This window comes from Falco cherrug, chromosome 1 (assembly GCF_023634085.1).
Source record: "Falco cherrug isolate bFalChe1 chromosome 1, bFalChe1.pri, whole genome shotgun sequence".
In the NCBI taxonomy this organism is placed as follows: domain Eukaryota; kingdom Metazoa; phylum Chordata; class Aves; order Falconiformes; family Falconidae; genus Falco; species Falco cherrug.
In genome coordinates, this window is record NC_073697.1 from 73779081 (window position 1) to 73799869 (window position 20789).

At 40.1% G+C, this 20789-nt stretch overlaps 1 protein-coding gene across 9 annotated transcripts in view; it reads right to left on the reverse strand.

The window, feature by feature from the left end:
- Nucleotides 1-20789, reverse strand: part of PDLIM5 (PDZ and LIM domain 5) — a 132997-nt gene that overhangs the window by 33111 nt on the left and 79097 nt on the right. For 6 of the 9 annotated variants that reach the window (XM_055722273.1, XM_055722198.1, XM_055721915.1 and 3 more), the window contains 2 exons: nucleotides 20415-20587; nucleotides 18810-18846 (listed from right to left, as the gene is read on the reverse strand). In XM_055722273.1, coding sequence (XP_055578248.1) covers nucleotides 18810-18846; nucleotides 20415-20587 — 210 coding nt within the window. Of the gene's footprint in view, nucleotides 1-13910; nucleotides 18161-18809; nucleotides 18847-20414; nucleotides 20588-20789 lie in introns of those variants that run through there. The other 3 variants (XM_055722473.1, XM_055722414.1, XM_055722338.1) reach the window with 1 other exon arrangement.

The window sequence follows — 20789 nt, forward strand, 5'->3', positions numbered from 1 at the left end:
GTGGTTTAATTCTGAGGCTTGTGAATGATTTGGCATGCTAATTCCTGAAACGGGTTATTGGAGACACTTTGGCTTTCATTCAGAAATTAGATGAATCCTAACGACACCAAACTAAAAGACAATGATAAACCCAGCTGTAAAACCAGCTGTGATTAATTTTTTTTTTACCACCTCTTGCAGTTTATGTGCCAGGAGATTATCCTAGAGAGACCCTTCCCAAGGGAAAAGCTTGAAGCCATTGTTCTGACAGAGGAAATCATGGTGGCCTCAGGGCAAAACTTCCCACAGGACTTGGACACCTTTTGTACTCTGCCTGGTTCTTTCAAGCAGGGGTTGAATAAACTGAAGCCGGCACTACAGGTGGTTAACAGGCAGGCTGCTGCTGCAGCTTGGCAAGTGTCTCCAGTGGGATGCTGCCCACCCACAGCTGGCTGCAGGGAGCAGGGCACACATTGGCTTTCCTGAATTACAGCCCCCAGTCACACAGTTGCCTGGTAGCGCACGTGCAGCATTCTCCATAGAGACATATAAATCCATCTTTGTCTCCCTTTCAGAGAAATGCTGCACCCCAGAGACGTTCAACCTTCTAAATGCTAAACTTTTTCAAATTCATGCTTTAAAATTAATTGCTCAACATTTTACTTCATGTTCTTCTACCCTGAGAAACACCCAAACTCCAATTATTTTTATCCATCTTTATAAATATAGCTATTTAACTTTTCAGAAGCACACTTCCCTACAAACTGGCTGTGCAATACCTACAATTAGGCCTACTAGTATTTTGTAAGTCACTAAGATATTGCACAATGACAACCCAAGATACTGATTACCTAGCATATTCATGGTTTGCAGAGATGAAAATATATACAGAAATTCAAGAAACTGAATAGGTTATGGAAGGGAGCTCCCATCTGCTTTTCAGCATCATCACTAGAAAACTGAAGGAGGAATAATAAACCTTACGTCTTTACCAAGTTTTACATAAGTAGCTTTCTCAAACTTCCCAGACGACACTCAAAGGTCAGGTTCAGGTCAAGCACATTTCAATGTCAAAACACCTGTACTGTTACTAATGAGAAGCCTACCTTCTAAGTCTAGCTTTAACCTTTTAACTGTTTCATAACTCTTAGATGAATCCTCATACACCTGATGAATACTTACAGCAAAAATGAAAGTTTTCCATTATGAAAACCGATGCAACCAAGTGTCACATCTATCTTAAGAAAGACAATGCTGCTTGCAAGATGCAAACGCTCTGCTGTCAAGCTTTGGGCAAGGGGGGTGAACAGTTCAAGAATGAAGGAACAGTGGAATGTGAGCCTGACTGACTCAGTTGTGTGTCCTGAAAACCCATGATCTGTTTAATTAAATTATGGGGACACTAACCAAGATAAGCCTGGAAGCGGGTGCAAGGGAAACAGAATGCATAGGTGGCCCAAGAAAAAGTCCAGCAGAGAAGCAAGCCAACGGCATCTCTCTAACTTTGACATATGCTGGCTCCTACATGACACTCTTCCGAATTCCCATGGAGAACAAGCTCCTATTGCATGATGCAGCCCTATTCTATCAGAGTAAGGGCATGTATGGAAAATGAAGGACTTGGGGGGGGGGGGGGGGGGGGGGCGGACACCTGTCTGACACCTGAGGAGACACACAGAGCTCCAGTGCAAATGTAATCCAGAGCTCACAACAGGCTCCTCAGACTTAGCCCCTCCTGATCAACAGAAGCACTGTGGAAACAGGCAAAATAGCCTAAAAAGTAAGTAATGATTGCTCTGCTATTCCACCGCATCTTCCTCCTCAAATACCAAACACTGTATTACACCCTGTTTTTTGGCGGGGGGACAGGGAGAAAAAGACATTTGCCAGATGACTGTCCCATTGCTGAACATGGTACTGAGAGCTTCTTGGATGCTACAGAGGGGCGACAGGCAAGGAATCTGCAGGGGAGGTAAACAAGTCCAGGTCACATGTACAATGAGCACCACTTCTTCAGAGATCACTCTTAGATATTTGCATCCATACCACACTCCCTTCCTTCCCAAAATCAGGTGCATCAAGACAAAGCTGAACACTTTTCAGAGGCATTTTAAGAAATTAGCACTGGAAAAACCTTTTAAATGTATTTAGACATTTTGACAGCCCTCTTCTCTCCCCAGAATCCCAAAGAAGAAAAACACATGATCTGGGGCTACAGATGCCTAAACCTGCCTCCATACTTCCATGGAAATTCCGATGTAACACTGCCCAGAATTTCTTCACACACATTCTAGAGAAGATAAGTGTGTGTCATGATGGTTATAGCCAAAGGAGAAGCTATAGTTCTAACTGAAAATGAACACAGCTTGTCATCATGTAACTTCCAACACCACTAAAATGGTAACAAGGCACCAAGTCTCTCAGACTTGCCCAAACAGGCTCAAGAGCTCTGGGTGGACCTTTTGCTCATGTAAGCCCAAGGATACAGGTTATCCATCTGCAAACACCATCACTTGAGCCCTGAGCTCAGTCTGATACATCAGTATTTTTCTAATAGTTCTCTGGATTATAAATGATATTTTAACTCCCACTTGCTGTCCAGAACAACTGCATGAGCTAGGAACAACTCCCCTGTGGTCTGAGGAAGCTTGCGGACAGAAGAGGTCACGTAGTATCTAAGAGTCTGTAAATGCCTTCTTCAGATAGCCAGGACTTCTGTGAGGTTATTTTCCTTTAAGAACACTAAATCTTTAATGAGAAAAAGAAAGAAAAGATGTGAGCAAATCACTGTTCTTGGTTTCTGGCACAAACCAGTGGAATATGATAGCCTTGATTCTGCTTTAGGGCTTCTAAAACCGGAACAGTTTAACAAAAAATTAAGATTCCACTTGCATTACACATTGCTGCCTGTTGGTTGTCTGCTAACCCCTAGCAGGAATCAAGCATGTTGCAGAAACCTGAATAAAAGGCTTCTAAATTATACTTGATGTAGCACTGAACGTGGGGGGGAAGAAGTTTTTAATACAAACTTTTTTTAAACATTTATATTAATGAAACTTTGCAACTTCAGAGTAAGAGAGGAATGATTTCTCTGCCCTAAGACCAAGCAAGCTGTTACACAGATGCTTCTCCAAAGCAAGGTATTAGCACAGCTAAGATAAAACTTGAATCTCAGATCTCAACTTCTTGTTTTAAACTATGTTGTTTAAGTGATCAATACATCGTTTTATCCAGTATCAAAATACACACTAGCTAAAGATATACATAGGAGACTAGAACAAGCCAGGTACGAGAATGATGACAAAACCCCATGGATGTGGGAAATACATAGGCCTTTCTGCAAGGGTTTTCTGGTGCAACAATAGAGAAACAGCAGACGAGAAATACTGAGTGCTGACCTTGTTCCCACCCCTACTGCAAACCCGTGGCCTCAGTCGGCTTTTTTTAAACAGTGTTTACATTTCATGTTAACCTAGCAGTGTTCCATTAGCTTGCAAGAAAGAAGAAAATGTAAAATAAAATAATAAAATGAAAGAGCAGAGAAAGTCATCTGGGTGGAGATATTTCCATATCAAGTTACAGTGAGGAAGTGTTTAACCCTTCTATAAGCAGTGCTCCAGGCAGAAACAATTCAAAGCATCTTTCAGAATAAGTATTCTCTCAGAGTCACAATGTTTATGTCACAAGGCCAGACCATTCCCTTTTTCAAGTAGCATCAGGGAGATAAAGCAAAAGCCATGTCAACGCCCATTCTTGCTAGCATCTCCCAAATTTCACAGGTTTTTTTCCCATGTGATTTAATTTTAGGGCAAATCTCCAATTCCTGGAAATGCAAGATATTAAAACACATTTTCCTTTGCTGCATATATGTCATTTGTTAGAAAACACAAGCCCCCATAAACTTATGTCTATCTCTATTGCCATCAGGATGAATGCTTAGCTTATTCAATTTCTGCATGGCTATGATACAAAAAAAAAAAAAAAAGTCCATTTCTGAGGAGTGTGGTAGGGGAAGAAAACACGTAGATGTTCAGCACTATTTCAGGTGAGTTAATGACAGATATTAAGTCAGGAAAACATCAAGTTTTCTGGTAGCTACCCTGTACAGAGCAGTTTAAGACAGCCAGGGTTTTGGAACAAAGAATATGAAGTGAGAGGGATAAAAGGGAGCAACCCTACTGCAGAACAAAATCGAAACCCTGCTTTTATTATAGCTACAATCTTCTTGAGTTTTTCACCAGAGAATACAGAAACAAGCCTAAGCTACCTTGATAAAATAGATTCATTACCTTTTGCTGAAAATTATACAAGATAAAGCCAGAAAACACACACACACCCAACGTTGTTCAAGCTTATTTACTTGGCTTTCCTGGTTGAGCCGCTTGTTTTCTGAACAAGCTATTCTACTCTACAATGTCACACACTAATCTCTTTAGTGATGGGGCAAAAGATTTCAGCTCTCCTTCCTACCAACTATTGTGTTGTGGGATAAAGCGATCTGCCATTTAAAATAATTTTTCAGCATTACATTCTTGCACATTTTACCATACGTCATCAGATGGACAGTAATGCAAAAACATTGTCACGCTCAGTAAGTAGATTCCTCTCAAATCTAGTATATTTTTTCCTAACATAATTGATTCGTTTTGCTTGATCTTGTTGAACTCAAATGAGGATATGTAATTACTGACAGTAAGTTGTAAGCAGAGTTTATCTTTTTTTATCTCCTTTACCTACATGTTTCAAGCCATACAATAAAGGTTGTGCTCCTTTATTCACTAGGATGAGGTAGCACAAAGCTTCATTTCTACGGTTCCATCTACTGGCAACCCCTTCCTCATTACTGGCACTGGCAGCTCAGGGTGGTACGAAGGAAAATGGAAATCATTACCCTGGAATGTCGTATGGTACATTCAGATCAACACCAGTTATTCTTGGAAAAATACTTCAAAAAATCCAGTTTACGCATAACATTCTCAGACTAATGGCACTGCTACATCACATTTCCCCAATTTTAGGTCACAGCCTACTTGGGATGTCCCCATCAGCTTGAAAATCATGTGCTTCCTCTATCACCTTATGCCACAGCCTGTACACAGCAACCCGAACTAGGATAACCTGGCTATTGCAACAGTTTAAGAGAAAATTCATTTTCCAGAAGTTTAGAAATAACACTTAAAGCCCCCTGATAACCTACAGATGTTTATTTCAAGCTGTTGAACCTGGGTCTTGACATATCCAATACTCATCAGGTCTTTCGGGCAGGGCTTGTATGGCCGCTGTACTCCCAGTATACCCCCGGCTCCTTGACACACCTCTCTTCAGCTCTGCCAGTTGGATGAACAAAACAGAGAAAACCCTCCAAAACTGCACTTGAACTAGAGCAGCATGAACGTTCTTCTCATTGCTTGCTGCCTTTCCCAACAGACAGCCCCATATACTCATAAGGGACAGGAATCAAACACAGTCAGTTTGGGAATCTCAACCTCCTAGCAGAAGTAAGTGTTTGCAACTCCAAAAATAAACCTCCAAAACCAGGACAGTTTCTCTCCATGTGGTGGGTGAGCAAATGATGAATAAACATAAAGCCGGTTTCAGAGTCAGGAAGGACAATGTTTCCATTATTTTAAAAATCCACCTTCATTTGCAGCTTATGCAACAGACAATGTACATTAGTGAGTGAGTGAAAAAAAGAAAAGGGAAATCAGGAATTTCGTTTTCACTGCCATCATTGGCTCTACCAACTATCAGCAAACAAATACTGCGGCTAAAGAACTAAGTCTTGCTGGCAGCATGTCCTGGACTTCACCTGTATTGCACAGGCATCAGAATTCCTGGAGAGGTTTTCCCTTTGGATGCATACATAAAAAAAATTCCTAGTAAGTATCACTTAATGGCAAAAAGAACGTTAGTATTTAATATTGTGTTATATCTTATATATACAACTTAAGACTGTCTGTCTGTGTCTAACAATTACCGTTTACCCTCCCCAAGGTCAGGGCTACTTTAGCCTTTTCTAGTGACCGAGGTCACCTTGAAAGCCATGGAACAAGAGGGGAAGAACTCACTCAACAGAGGTTTCAACATCAAGTGGATGTCAGTTCCACTTATAACTGGGCCTTACATTTAGAACAGTTTTACTCTTGTGAAGATGCAAATAAGTACATGAAAACCCACAAACTATTTCTTCCTCAGCACAACTTAATACATACTGTCCTGTAAAATAACCAAATAGATTTCTGCCTTTGAGGCTGAAGTCAGTTACATAAAAGCAGCTTGCCACAGAAGCGAGTGTTAACATAGCTGCGGTTAGCAAATGAAAACAAAAAGTCCTGTGCGCTGAACAGAATCAGTGCGGGAACAAAGGGCCAAGACAGCACATAATTTTAAATGCACCACATGCCAGTTATTTGATTTTATGCATTAAAAGTGAGTTTTGAAAAAGAGCAGCTCTTTGTTCACGGAGCACCCTTGCAGCCGAACACGTCCCTTACTTGTTCAAGGAACTGTTGCAAATAATTCACCTGGACAGAGGTTTCAAGCCAGAATACCTGGTTTCTTCTCCAGTCGGCTATTCAGAGTGATGGTGCCTCCCTTGGAGGCTGGTGGTGCAACACAAACAGCACCGTGTGTCTTAGCAGGGCACCTGATGCCAGCGAGGAAACCTTTGCTTAGTATGGTGGACTTGCACAAACACCACCAGCAGGACCAGGGTGCACATTAGCTCTGCAAAGAGGCAAAACCAGTCATATCTGGGGGCTGGTGACTTGGTGCCAAAGACCACAGCAGGCAGACTGCTTCAAGCATGCAGACGACAGAAACAGGCTTTTGAAGGAAAAGCCAGTTTCTTGCAAGTCCTAAGTACCAACCATGCACCACACTCAGACAATACCTCTTGCTCTTTTGCAATTCCAGAGCACTTGTGCACTTCCTGGGGGGCCTGATGGCCTGCAGAGGCGGCTCAGTGACAGGTGTGATGAGCAGAGCATCCAAAAGCGAGCGGTAGACGCTAGGTTCAGAGAGTCTAGTAAGCGTTTAAAAAGAACAGGTAAAGAAACCAGGTGACCAAAGTTTAAGCTGGCTGGGATGACTGAAAACCCTAAAACCCTTGTGAAAAGCCAATAAATTCTGTAACAGTATGGAGAAACTGAACCTAGGATAACTGGTGCAGAAATTACATCTAAATAAGTAGCCCCCAAGCTGGAGGTTGCGCACCACAGGGGATGGACAACACATTGGGTGTGAAGGGTAAATTCGTTTTATTTTATTTTTACCATTAATAAAGTAAAATAGAAAATATTTTGAAAATAGTGTTTATTTCATCTTTTTCTCATACTTTTTACATTTCTGCTTTTTGTATGCTTTAAAATGTACATAATATATCAGTACATTAGGACATCTATATAATTTAGAAATATATAAATAAACATATATTGCATGCTCCAAAAATGTTTATTGATATGAATGCCTGATTGAAACACTTGAGACCACTGGTCTAAGCCTTTATAAAAAGCAATGTTGTACAACTTGGATGGAACTCAGAGTTACTGACTTCAAGCGTCCAAAGGTTACTCAGAGATGCAGATTATTCTGTAACCCATATAACACAATTGTTATTTACAGCTAGTTTACTAACTGAACAGTAAAATAGGTATCATGAGGATGAGAAAGGTAAAATCACGCACCAAAGTTCAGAGCAGCAGTCTGGAGCTCATTTAAAAACAGGTCATGGGAGCCTTGGACATATTCTAAAGACTTGCCCACCATGCAACTGTGAAAAAGCTGATTTTGCAACCATGCCAGGCACTGATTATTCTTGTATGAGCTTGAACTTTCTAAAACCATATTAGAAAATGTTCCTTTTAAAGTTGATGTCTACCTGGCCCGGACAGCAATGGCAGCAGACACTGCAGCAGCAGCCACACTCTTAATTTTTGATCTCTGCTTGAAAGGAGAAAGAATGGGAAGAGAAGGAGATCCAAACGTGGGCAGACTTCCAAAAGGATTTTCCAGCAGTACTTTTCTAGCACAGAAGCTTTGAACCAACAGACAAGAAAACAAAGAAAGCAGGAAATATTGACAGAAAGACAGCACAATACCAGACCGCATTAAACATCGGAAAGTTATGGGATTGTAGGTTCCCAACTCACAGAGACATCAGGCAACGTATTAGCCACCTGAATACTAATACAGAAAAACACAATTTTGATTTCACCCACAAATAAAACTTTCCCTTTATCAAGTCAGCATTCAGCATCTATCACCCTTCAAATTCCCCATCCCATACTCTGTCTTGCACCCCTTAGTCATTCCCACTGAACCAAGGCCCAGGACACTCCACGGGGATCCATCTAAGTCTCCATTGTGCTGACAGAAAGAGCCCTAAAGGTAATTTAACTTCTCCTTTTTTTTCATAATAAATAATAAACATGGAAAAATTTGGAATATTTGCTGATATAACTTCAGCAGGTCTATTTATACCACCTTTACCAAATGCAGCATGCTCTTCACCCCCTTTTCTTTTTCCCTACTTATTATCTGGGTTGGGAAGAATGTGAACAGGCAAAATAAATAAAAAAATAAAATAAAAAGTGAAAGATCAGACTGGCTCTGGAATTATTTCTACAGTGGTGAATTCATAACTCAGGCTCTTGTCTTGAAATTTCAAGGTTATTCACAGGATTGTTGTGTATTTTTTTAAAATCATTGCAGAAATCAACAGAACACTTACACCACTATATTTTTATACCACTTCTCAGATGTAAATGCAGAAATGCTGCCTGAAAATCTTGCTTATACCTAGCAGTCTGCTGTACATACCTTAAAAGATTTACCTTGTATGACTTACAGATGATTTAGACTGACAGCTTGAGATTTTATTGAAAGAATTCGGTTCACAAGTAGGCAGAGAAGCTTCATGCCTGCCCAAAAGCAGCAAGAGAAGAAAAGTCATTACTCAAACACTTATTACACCTCTGACAATGCTAACTGAAGCTTGAGAGGAGTTAATTTAAGGACTTCTAACAGCTCTCTTTAACCATAAAAAAAAAAACCAAACCCACAGCTACGGTTTAATATCCCAGAGTGTTAATTACTGAGGGAAGCACTTACTTTTCCTATTGATGAACACTGTACTCTGGATGTCCCATCACTACACAAGTTAATGCTACTGGACAACTGAAAAGTACCCATTTTGTAGCAAGGGTGAGTAACAATTGAAAGGCAGGTGAATGAAGTGTGGAATATCAAAGCATCATACATTACGTGCACCCTGCTGTGCCTTTCCCCAAAAACCTTCTTCCACACTTTGACACTATAGATCCAACCCACATCAGCAACTGCTGACTAAGACACCTTCCAACCAAATCTCCTGCCCATGACTGGTTTCTCCACCTCCATCTAAGGGCCACTTTAATTATTTTTCTAACTTCTGTCTAGAAGCTACTCAAATTTCTAATCACTATGCAAACATCCAGAGCAGCATGAGGGTCAGGAGACCCTCTCTCTGTAAGCTGCTCCATCTTGATTACATCATCACAAAAAAACCAACCAACCAAACAAAAAAACACCAAAAAAAACCCCCACCAGGTGAAACTGTATGTAAAATTATAGTAAAATTATAGTTTCTGCTTGTGCCTGTTTTAATGCAGCTTGCTCAGATGTACCTGGTGGGAGCAGGAGACAGCCCAAGGGCCATTTCCACAGGCAGGGCTGCAGCGGTGGGCAGGGGGAGCTCGGAGGTCTGCGTGGCCACAGCACACTTCACTGGGAGAGGAGGTGCTGTATCAGCTGTCAAAAAGCTTGCTGCATCTGCAGCAGGCAACTCCACCGTTATTTTCCTAGATGATGTTAATTACACAAGTAATTATAACAAGAAAACATACGGAGAAGAAACCTCTCATTTGCTTTAAAATATCTAACTGTAACGGACAAATCTTTCTAGCTGGCGTTCTTGCATCTTTTGTAAGAAGAATGAGTAGCATACGTAAGGATGTTTTTTTTCTTTCCCTAGGAACAACTTACTTATCCCTGAGGAATCAGACCATGCTGAAACTGACTCTTTGGGGCATTTTTACAGCTGAAGCTTGACAGCTTAGAACTAGGCTTGTTTAACACAAACCCAAACTATTTGGATAGTTTAAAGTAGTTACTCAACAAGTTTGGACAAGAGCACAACCAGCATATTAGAAATTCCACCTAGTGTAAGCAGATGACATTTTAGACCCTGTGGCTACTTTGGCTGCTGGTATTTAAAACCTGAACAACTGCAGGGGGGTGAGGTGCACACTTGGGTAAGGCTTCCAAAGGGTTCTCAAACACAAGTTCTCTGAAGTAAAAGAAAGCAGAAGGACAAGCAGCATTCACCACAGGAAAGCAGTATTTTCTCCCATATTCTGCTTCCTCTTGCTTGTCACCAAACCAAGGCAACCATAAAAGATCTGACCATTTTAGTTCAGTCAGTCTGAGACCTCCACTCCTCTCCCAACCCATCGTTCATCTGACCATTAAATGAGCAACTCCTGTCTTTGCAAATTGCCTTTTGCATGACCACCACAACCCAGGGAAGTCACTTAGGAAAACAGATACAGAAACATCAGATCCACCACAAAAGGAGATCTGGCCAAGTTGAGGAGCATACAGCATCACTTACAACAATTCAGGACAAACCAGGGATATGCACGGATTATGCCCTTTCCTGCATCGGCCCTCAAGTTCTCCAGAACTTCATACAGTGTCTTTGCGAAGCTTTATAAATTATAAAAAAGACTTTGAAGAAGGTGAGGGGAAGGGGAATAAATCCCACTGAGTATATGTTCCAAAGGGAGAGCAAGCCGAGTCCAAATATTCATACGTACATACTCATTATATTTCAATTTTTCACTTGCTTTGGCAGTAGCTGGAAAAAGAGCAAGAAATTACTCTCCAAGATCACAATTTCTGCAGAGAATATTCTTGGCTATCCACTAATCGGAAAGTACACAACAAAAAATAGGATTACTACCTACTATTTAATACTAAATCTTTGTATTTATGACTATCAGGAATAATTCCATTAAAAGAAGATAAAAGTAGGTCTGTACAACTGTAAAAAACATGTCTATTAAGAGCAACCCAACGACTTTCTGGCATGGGATCTGCTTTATATATTTCTCACAAAGTGCCAGATTCTGTGGTTTACATGGTCTAAAGTTGCCAGAGTGACTTTTTAAGGTTACTGTTTGCAACTTTCTGGAAAGGCTGCAATTGCTCTTAAATATTTCACTCTTCAACTTATAGGAGAAGATCACATATATGAAATTGAGTAATAATACACTATAAATTACAGTAGTTGGGTATACTGCCATATGACTAGTTTAGGCTTTCAATAAAGAACTAAAACTACGATAAAAAAAGCATTATACTTTACATTATGAAGTCTGCCTTATAAGCAGTGAATCTAACTTTAATCCAGTAATCAAAACCAGATCCTTCATACGTTTCACAGCAAGCTCTTTCTCCTTCTTGGTGGTTCAGTAGTGGGTGGTAAAAATCACACAGAGCTTCAGCCAAGAAAAGATGAAGCCGATTAGGAAAATAAAGACCTATGCCAGTCACTGATGATAAATGTGGGGGTTTAGTGGCAAAAGCAAGTCTGCTGACCTTTGGATGGCCCAGTTCTGCTTTACCTAAAATCTGATATGGCACTCACCAATTGCTCTATATGGATTTCTGATAGCTAACATTGTAAAAAGGGGATCTTGGAGATCAGCTTTGGGCACGTTTCCCACCTGAAAGTGTTATACAAGCCGTGACATTGGCTCAGAAACAAAACGTAAACATCAAACATAGTTGCTACACGGATGACCTCTTGTTTCAGGAGAGAATCAAGACTACAAAGCTTTGTCAAATAATTTACGCTTTCCTTCCCACACTCAGTGCTAATCCTTCCTTCTACAACTCTGCAGAAGCTGCTTAGATTGCTGCCCTTCTTGAGTAGAAAATGCTCATCCATCTCCTTTTTTCACTATTTGTATAAACACTTCAGCTCTCATCCTGAACCACCATGATTATAGCTGTCCTTTCTGATCTCCTGTGGCTCATTTTAAAGCTGTTCTCTTGCTAGGTTAATTTTGCCAAATAATAAACTTAGCGCCATAGGTCTTGAGTGAGAGTAGATTTAAAATTTCCTTTCCCTGGACACAGATCCAGAACTAGAATTTAGAAAGAATTCCTTAGTAGAGTTCACTACTAGTGACAGTAGTGAGAACACAATAACTAGAAACAGGAGAAGAGAGTTGTTACATCAGTATCTGCAAGGCATTTGCAGCTCAGTAGGTACAATCATACAAGAGTTTCAGTGGTAGACATGAAAATCAATTATTGAAGTAGTAATTCTCCCCCTGCCCATTTCATCCCAGGAGTTCCGCTTAGGAGCCACACCCCCCACACCCCCCCAAAAAAACCCCAACAAAAACAAAAAACAAAAAACAAACACACAAACACACACCACCAAAACCCAGACCAAACCAAAACCAAACACAAAATACCACAACACAAAAAAACACAAAACCCAAACCAAACAAGCCACCACTATTGCCATACACCTTTTGCATGTACTTTTCATCTTTGGTGACCCATAACTACCCCTCCATCTCCTTCCCGGGATTTAGAAGAACATGCTGCTGAAACCATCAGAAACAAATCTTTTCTATATTGGCTCAAACCAGATGTTACCATGAAGGTACTGGCTGGCCAAGCAAACCTCTATCGTCACCCACTGCCCCTTCCTGCCTGATCTCACATTAGGGCGTGAAGGTACCCGCTTCTCCCAGACACCAACAAAACCTTCAAATGACACTGCAGCAAACCAGGCTCCACTTTTTCTTGCAAGGTTTCACCTCATCCCTCTCAGCTGATTGACACTACTGCTTTAAAGGGGAAACTGTCTATCACAAATCTTAGTAGTAAGCTTTTAGTTGCAGAAAGCCCACACAGGCATGGCAACAGCATATTCCTGTATGCTTCTCGAAAGGACAAGTGTCTGCCTAGGGGCCTGGCGGGACCAGGCACTGATCATTCAATTCTCCTTTTTAAAGGAACAGCTTTGATTCATGTTTTAACTTTGTGCTTGAGCACGAGTAACAAACACTAGCCATCTGGAATTAAAAAACACTCTCGCACTATGAAATACAAACAGTCACAAAATGTTACTGACCTTCAATAACATGATCACAACTCTCCAAATTACCATCGCTGTCTAGTACTTATAGATGACCTCCCAAACACCACCAATGTGCCAAGATAAGTGCCAGTGAAGCAATCCAAGGCCAATGACAGCAAATTTGCCAGATAATCATTTCGTTTTCTTTGATTGCATCATAGCACAGCACAGTGTTATGAACCAAGTAATCCACTTGTTTAAAAATATTTTATATTCTTAAAGGCACTTTTCTGTGTGTTGAAGAAATCTGAATTCACTTTTGAGTTGAGACCACTAAAAAGTTACTCCATCCAGGTGACAGGGTAGGCACCCATGGACAACATACTGACACACACTAAACAGTCTCTTATTTTAACTGGTATCCACAAGACTGTTCATCAATCTGCTCAGCTTCATTTCATTTCTCTTCTGCCCGCTCCTACCATTTCAGGAAAACCCCTAGTCACGGCAGATTGATAAAGTTTATTTTAAGTGAATGACAGACAACCCTCTCTCCCCCAAGACAGACAAATCTAGGCTAGAATAACATATAGATAGATAGTCCACTGACTTTAAACCCTCTCTGAATGATTTACCTCCCAGGAACTGCTGCAGCAACGTGTTCAGAAAGTCTGGGAGAGGGGACGCTGCCAGGGGAGCACCCTGCTACCAGCAAAGGAGTGGTGGCAGGTTCTGGTCTCGCACCATTTTCACTCCATTCACAGAAATAAAACCAAAATGGAGACACACAGAGAAAGAGATTTTTAATCCACATTGAAACAGTATGCTGAACAGGAGATACTGTTCATGGAAGTGTTAGTAAAGTGGGGCGGGGGGGGGGGGGTGGAAGTGGCATTTACAGCAAAATACAAATAAGAGGGATAAACAATGCACAAAACACTTAGGAAGAATCACATTTTTAGTGAAGGCTGAGAAGTGTTCTGCTGCTTATAAACACAGAAAGCCAAGTTGCATTTTACATTTACAAATTTGGAACACATATTTAGTAGTGTATTATGTGATGGAAAACTTAACTTTTAGGAAATACTGGAAAAGAAACAGAAGTGCTCATGGGATTCACTCCCTAATTTTTATACACTTTTTGGTGCAACTTTTTTTAGGGTGTTAGATTTGTGGAGGTTAGACAATGTATTTGTCAGATTTTTTTCATATCCTTTCTTTTTTTCAGTTGTGATAGGGGGAAAAAAAAATCTAGAAAATGTTGTCTTAAAACCCTCTACTTGAAGGAAAGCACCCATCAGACATCTCATTGTAATTAAAAAAAGTAAACTATGACATAGATAGCAATCACAGCCACAAGTTTTGAGCAGACTACGTTAGCCACAAGTATAGGCACTACTGCCTATATATATATATATATATGTATATAGATAGATATATATATAAGCACTCAGAATTAAGTATCTTAATAAAGTAGAGTGCCTTAAATGTTGAAACTTATTGAACAGACTTGGGAATGACCAGGGAGCAGACCTCATGGGTGGTAAAGGTGTGGATGGAAATTCTGGTGCAGGTGGCATCTCCGAAGTCTGGGGAGCTACAGAGGTGTCCTGGGTTGCTGCTCCGTTAGGTAGATCTGCAGGTATGCTTTACAGATATTTATGGCATGAGGGGGAAAAATAAACACATGATTTATGACAGGTTGCTTTCAGGACTGATCAAGAGTGGTACAAATATTTTCCAGTGGCTACAGATTAGCTAAACTAGAAATCTGGAAAATCCAGACACATCTTCACTCATGACAATGAACTGACTCTACAATTTAAGGCCAAAGCCAAATCTGTACCTGGTTGCTCAAGAGGAGATGATTAAAAGTCAACATCTAAAATACACTTGGAAATAGGGTGCTGCAGAATTAGAACTGATCAGTTACTAAAACACATAAAATTTACATAAAGGCTAGACATTGCTTTTCTAAGCTTTAAGTAACTTTTTTAAGAGTTGTAATTTGTATACTTCAGTGGGGGCTTTCCATTTCTATTTCCTGACGTTCCAGCTGCTGAAAAATCTATCCTATCCATACAAAAATTCTTAGTGAGTTACAGTTTAGGGATGAACAATAAAAAAAAAAAAAAAATCTACAGGGCACGTGTCTTGGATAATGCTTGGCTGAAAAACTGTTATTGAGTTATTTATCTGTAGATTACTGATGGAAGATAAGTTTCTATTTCATTGTTTGCCATATTCATCCTTCTAGGTTTTAATCTTCTAAATGTAAGCTTATTCATTTATATCAAAAGCCAGTCAGAACACTTTTTTCAGAAGATCAGACTTAGGCTGGGAATCAGACACAAGCTAGGGTATGTTATCCACGTGCAAACTGAAAAGCTGTTTTGGAAACGGTTACAAAGTCCAAAATGTAGCATCAACAAGTGTGGTACAGTGGGGATAATTGGCGAAGAGATGACATCTTTAAAGCAGTAAATGAAATTCATTTCACACATTCTTAGAACGTTTTTGGCACTGGCGAATTGTTACTATGAATTTATAGCAAACTTTATTATATTTATAATTTTGGTAGCCCTTCTCAAAGTATATGCATATCCTCAATACATAGATTCTATGACTACCTATGTTTAATTTTAATCAAAACAAAATCTATGCTTTGGATTATTTAGAGAGGCTTTTTCTTCCATTTCTTGCTGAAGCAACTCACCCTTCAAAGAGATAAGGGCTGGCAAGATAGATAAACAAAACGGTATGCTAAATAACAATGTGAAGATATTCTCATTACCTAGGAAAATCTCCAAAACACAAAAATACTTGAAGGTTAAACCATTCTGCCCTTACAAAGAAAACTTTACAGAGTCTAATTGATACATTTCATAGTTCTCATTGCATCAATGAACTACAGAGAGTCTAATTGATAACCTTTCATAGTCTTCATTGCACTGATATCCCTCTGAAACCCCCACTCAGCAGAACAATTTTAATACACTACTTCACATTCCTAGTTTAATACACAGTATTCAATCAAATGTGGCGTACGTGCACTCAGTAACACACTTGGGTTTAGTGACACAGTACTCACAAGTTACACGATAGTGGGGGCAGGGAATCAAACTGATGGCACTTCTCATCAAAACAGTCTTTAGTGGAATTACTAAAGTGAGTGTTTTCCCATACTGCCCCTAAGGGGTTAACCCAAAGGTGTGTAAGATGTCATATGCCTTGGTCCATCATTACCAGTGCAAATCTAATTGTACTTAATGCTGTGCATTGTTAGACATCCACATGGGTGACTGTTAGTGTTAGATAACTGGGCTATTACCTGAAGGCTCCATTTTCTGTTTGGCTTTTCCTAAAGATAAAATGACAGATACCATAAGCTACTACTCTACTGTATACCTGTATAAACCATCTGAAAAGGTAACACAAGCTTAAAATGCTTCCGGAGGTCTCCTTTCAGTTTCTGAGGTTGAGCAATAAATAAAGAACAAAACAAAAAACAAAACAAAAAACCAAGACAAGTCTGCAGAAGCATTTGCAGTGGACACCAATCTGTTCACAGGACTAATCCCGTCAGAAAAGCTTGTAGGTCAGCTGCACAAACTACAAGCCAATTGACATGGTTCTCATTAAGCAGTTATGAAAGATTGGGCTTTTATATGCGCTTTACAATTCACCTTTGAGGTTTGAAACTTCTGATTCAATAAGCATTGCAAAAGCCAAGAGCAAGTTTCACTTAGTAGAATTCTTACTCCTGTAGCCCCCCAAAAGATCAACAATTTTATTGATTTCTGCAAATCTTGTGTGGGCTTTGACACATACCCCATTTTTAACATGATCAGGAACGTTACTACTATGATAGTTTTGTACAGCTCAGATTGTTTCTACTACGCAGCAGTGATCCAATTCTTTCTCTTACTATCACCTGACGGTGCAATGAAGTCACAGCTCCGTGCACGAGAAGACTATTCAAAGAGTCAGAGAGACTCAAAAGAAAAACAGACAGAGCTAAGATAAAAGCAAATTTTATTAAAATACTCTTCAAGCTTCAGAAAGCATAAATTAATGATGTGTAGCTACTATAATACATTATTTTACAGGAGAACCATAGGGCCATGAAGCTTTTATAAACACAAGAAAAGAAAGCCTATGAGCTTCACTCTGTAATAAAATAAATACTACTATCTTGTCTTGTTCGTGTTAGAAGATTGTGTTGAAGCTCTTACAGGTACACAGCAACATTCTGCTCGATTTTTTCTAAGTTTTCCATAATATGAACATATTACTAATCTAAGCAGCGGAATATTTATATTGAGCCTGCAATTCAATTCACAACATTGGAAATATTTTTTTTTATTTGCTTAAAGGCAGTCTGTCTTCTTGCTGTACCTTGTAAAACATTTACAACCACTCTAAAATTGACCTGCTGAAAAACCAGTGAAATCCGCGATAATTACCTGGTAAGTACAATTGTTTAAAATAAATGTATACAGTCCCTCTTTGTCTTCTTCCCCCAGCCCCAAAATCAAAGTAATACAATTTCTTATTCTTTTGTTCATAATTTTCTGCTTTCTAACAACCTACAGTAACTCAAACTCAGCAATAGAAATTAATCCTTTAAGGCAAAAAAAGTACTGCAACAGCCATCTCCTCCCCCACGCTGGGAGAATCAACCACCCAAGTTGTTCTGTTCGAAATACTCTTTTTTTGTCAACTAGTGATTAGCACAAAAACATTTTCATCTTGTTTTTTACACATCAGTAGGAAAGTGTTAGAAAAGTATAGAAAAGGCTAGAATTTCTCTTGCAGTAAGGCTAGTGAAATAAGTTTTCTTTTTTCTTTTTGGTTGTTTTTTGTTGTGGGTTTTTTTTTTTTTTTCCAAAGCAGATGGAAAAGAAAGGAAGTGTTTGTATTTTGCTTTTGCAACTTGGGTAAAATCACTGGACATTAAGAACACGTGCTGAGACTTCATGGTGCCAGTCACGTAATTTTGTATATTTGGGGCTAAAGACGTGGATAGGAACCTTTTCCCTGTGGAAAGAAGCGACAGAAGAAAAATAAGAAAGAAAGAAAGAAAGAAAGAAAAAAAGAAAAACTTTGTCTTAAGCAGTTTCACAAGTGAGCATGCAATCTCCATGCACTATTCCTATCCACACATTGCCTTCCTCTCTGTCAAAAACCTGGATCCAGTGTTAGGCAAAGTCAGTAGAAAAACTCCCACCAAATGCAAGAACCATTGGATTTGGCCACTGGTTGGTCCTCATTTTGAGGTATGCTTATGCCAAAGCCAGGAGACAGCTGACCCTCATTCACAGTCCAGAACAGTAATACTTTCCAGCTATGCCTTGCAATCTGATCCACACTCACAAATCAAAAACGCCTATTTAAATTTAGGAAAAGGAAAACATGTCGACAGGCTGACCTCGTACAGAAAACGAAATCAGTCCAAGTTTATGGAAAATCTCAAACTCCTGCATAAACATTAATACTGGACCACACCAACAAATTTTAAAAGGTTGGTCTACTCAGAAAAATTTTTTTACATGCTGAAGTAGAAGGCAAAAAAAAGAAACAGCATTTTTTCAACACCCACGTGTCACTCAAATGCACCAAACATTATCAGTTAAAAATTCAGACATGCAAAGTACTAAAGTAATAAAAATGTAAAACATCAACTCACTTAGTCTTCTTTGCACCTTCATGTTCTGGTTCTTTCACTGCAAGAAAAGAGAAAATGTTTATTTTCTAAGGTACTGCACCACTGTACATGGAGGTTCTCCCCTGTGCCAATGCATTCACCACAGCAGGACATTACAAGGCTCATTAGGACTCCTGGGTTCTGAACATGCCCCAACAGACACGGGGTATGTCCACAAACCTGAGGAGCTCCTTTGCCAGCAGGACTGCCGAAAGGTGGCTCTGCTGCTCTCTGCCTCTGCCCTTGGCCCGCTCTCCACACTAGCATTGAGGAAGGCAAGTTGAGAAGGGGAAGATGAATGGAAGCTGGGAGGCATTTCTTTTGGATGACCATCCAGCGGGTTTATATCAAGTGATAATCCAAACGTCTGTTTGCAGCCAGGCTGTGACCCGCCAAGGTGCTAGAGGACTGCACGTGGGGTAATGTAAATTCCCAGCCCTGATTTTAAGTTCGACAAATGTAGTGGCAGTCACTTTCTTACAACATTTCTCAACACGATTAAATCATCAGTACTGGATGACGTGTTATTTGATGTTTTGGTCTCACATTCTGCCCTTACGAGGACTAATGAAGGGAATCCAAAGACAGACAATGATCCATTAATACACCAGCACAATGCAGAGCCACAGGTAACTGTCCAAGTCCAGAATATTCATCACACGTGGGCAATAATCCTTGTTTGGGGAGATGTTATCATTGGCAAGTAATTCTACCAGAGAATCAATAGCCGATTTAAACAAATCTGCACCTGGGGAGGGGGTCCCCAATTTCCTCACTGCCTTGTTTATTGCAGCACTAGCTGTGAAAAGCAGAAAAATGAAGTAATCACCTCTACATTGGCTGACTCAGTCTGAACATGACTGAGCCCAAATCACCTGATGGCGCTTCTGGTGGCTTTTACATGACGTTACAGATCTCAGCCAATTAATTTTAATTAACAGTATAATATTAAAGTTTTACCATAAAATTATGACTGGAAATTACCTTCTCCATGTTATCTGTTTCATCTACAGTATATGTAATCACACCATAGCATAAGCAGAGGATGGAAACATGACGTGGGAATAAAATGAGCAACTATGGTTTTATGCTTCTGATTGGTTAAATTATTGCAGATCCCATGCCTTTGAATGACACTCAAAAATTTTCTACATGCCTCACAACGCCTTATTTTAACTGGAACATTGAATTTGAACAGAAACATGGCCATTTTGGTGATACGGGGAGGGGGGGAAGAAACAACGAATACGTGTCTGCCAAAGTCTTTGGGAGGAGAAATGGAAATCTTAAGATTTATCTAGAACGTATTAATATTCGACTCAGTTGGGAATAATGGCCAGTAACGTGTATGTCCAGAGCTATTTAGCAATTGCAGGAAGTTTACAGAAATATTTTCCTACTACAGTCTTCTCCAACTTTTTCCCTTTTAAAGAGCTCACCAAAATTCTGCCTACTGGATTTACTTTCCAAGAAGGAAAAAGCAAGAGAGGATACTGAATCCTTTACTATTACCCCTGCCCCCAGCTTTTAAAAACATCTGTCTGCCTAAGGCCATTACTTTTATTTCATTTACACCAAACTACTCACTATGATCAGTGCCAGTGATTTGGGCAAGGATGCGGAAAGAGCGGGACTGGGTGGTGCCCGTCCGGGGATGCCAGTCTTCGGTGTCTTCAATCAGTCGCTTCTTGCTGGCATCACTGTGGGTGGGTGTGTGGTAAAACTCTGTATAGGTGTCCACAATGTGCTTCCGCGGGGGACTGCATCAAGGAGAGGAGACAGCAGTGAACAAAAAGCTTGAGAGACCACCGGGGCTGGGGTAGCTACAAAGACACGGGCAGAACTGTGACTTTTCCCAGCAATTAAAGGCGGCTTCTGTGTTTGGGTGCAGATGTGCAACAGTGAGCTCTACAGGCACACCTGAACAGAGATTCAGTTCTCTGAACCAAGCACAGCTTTATA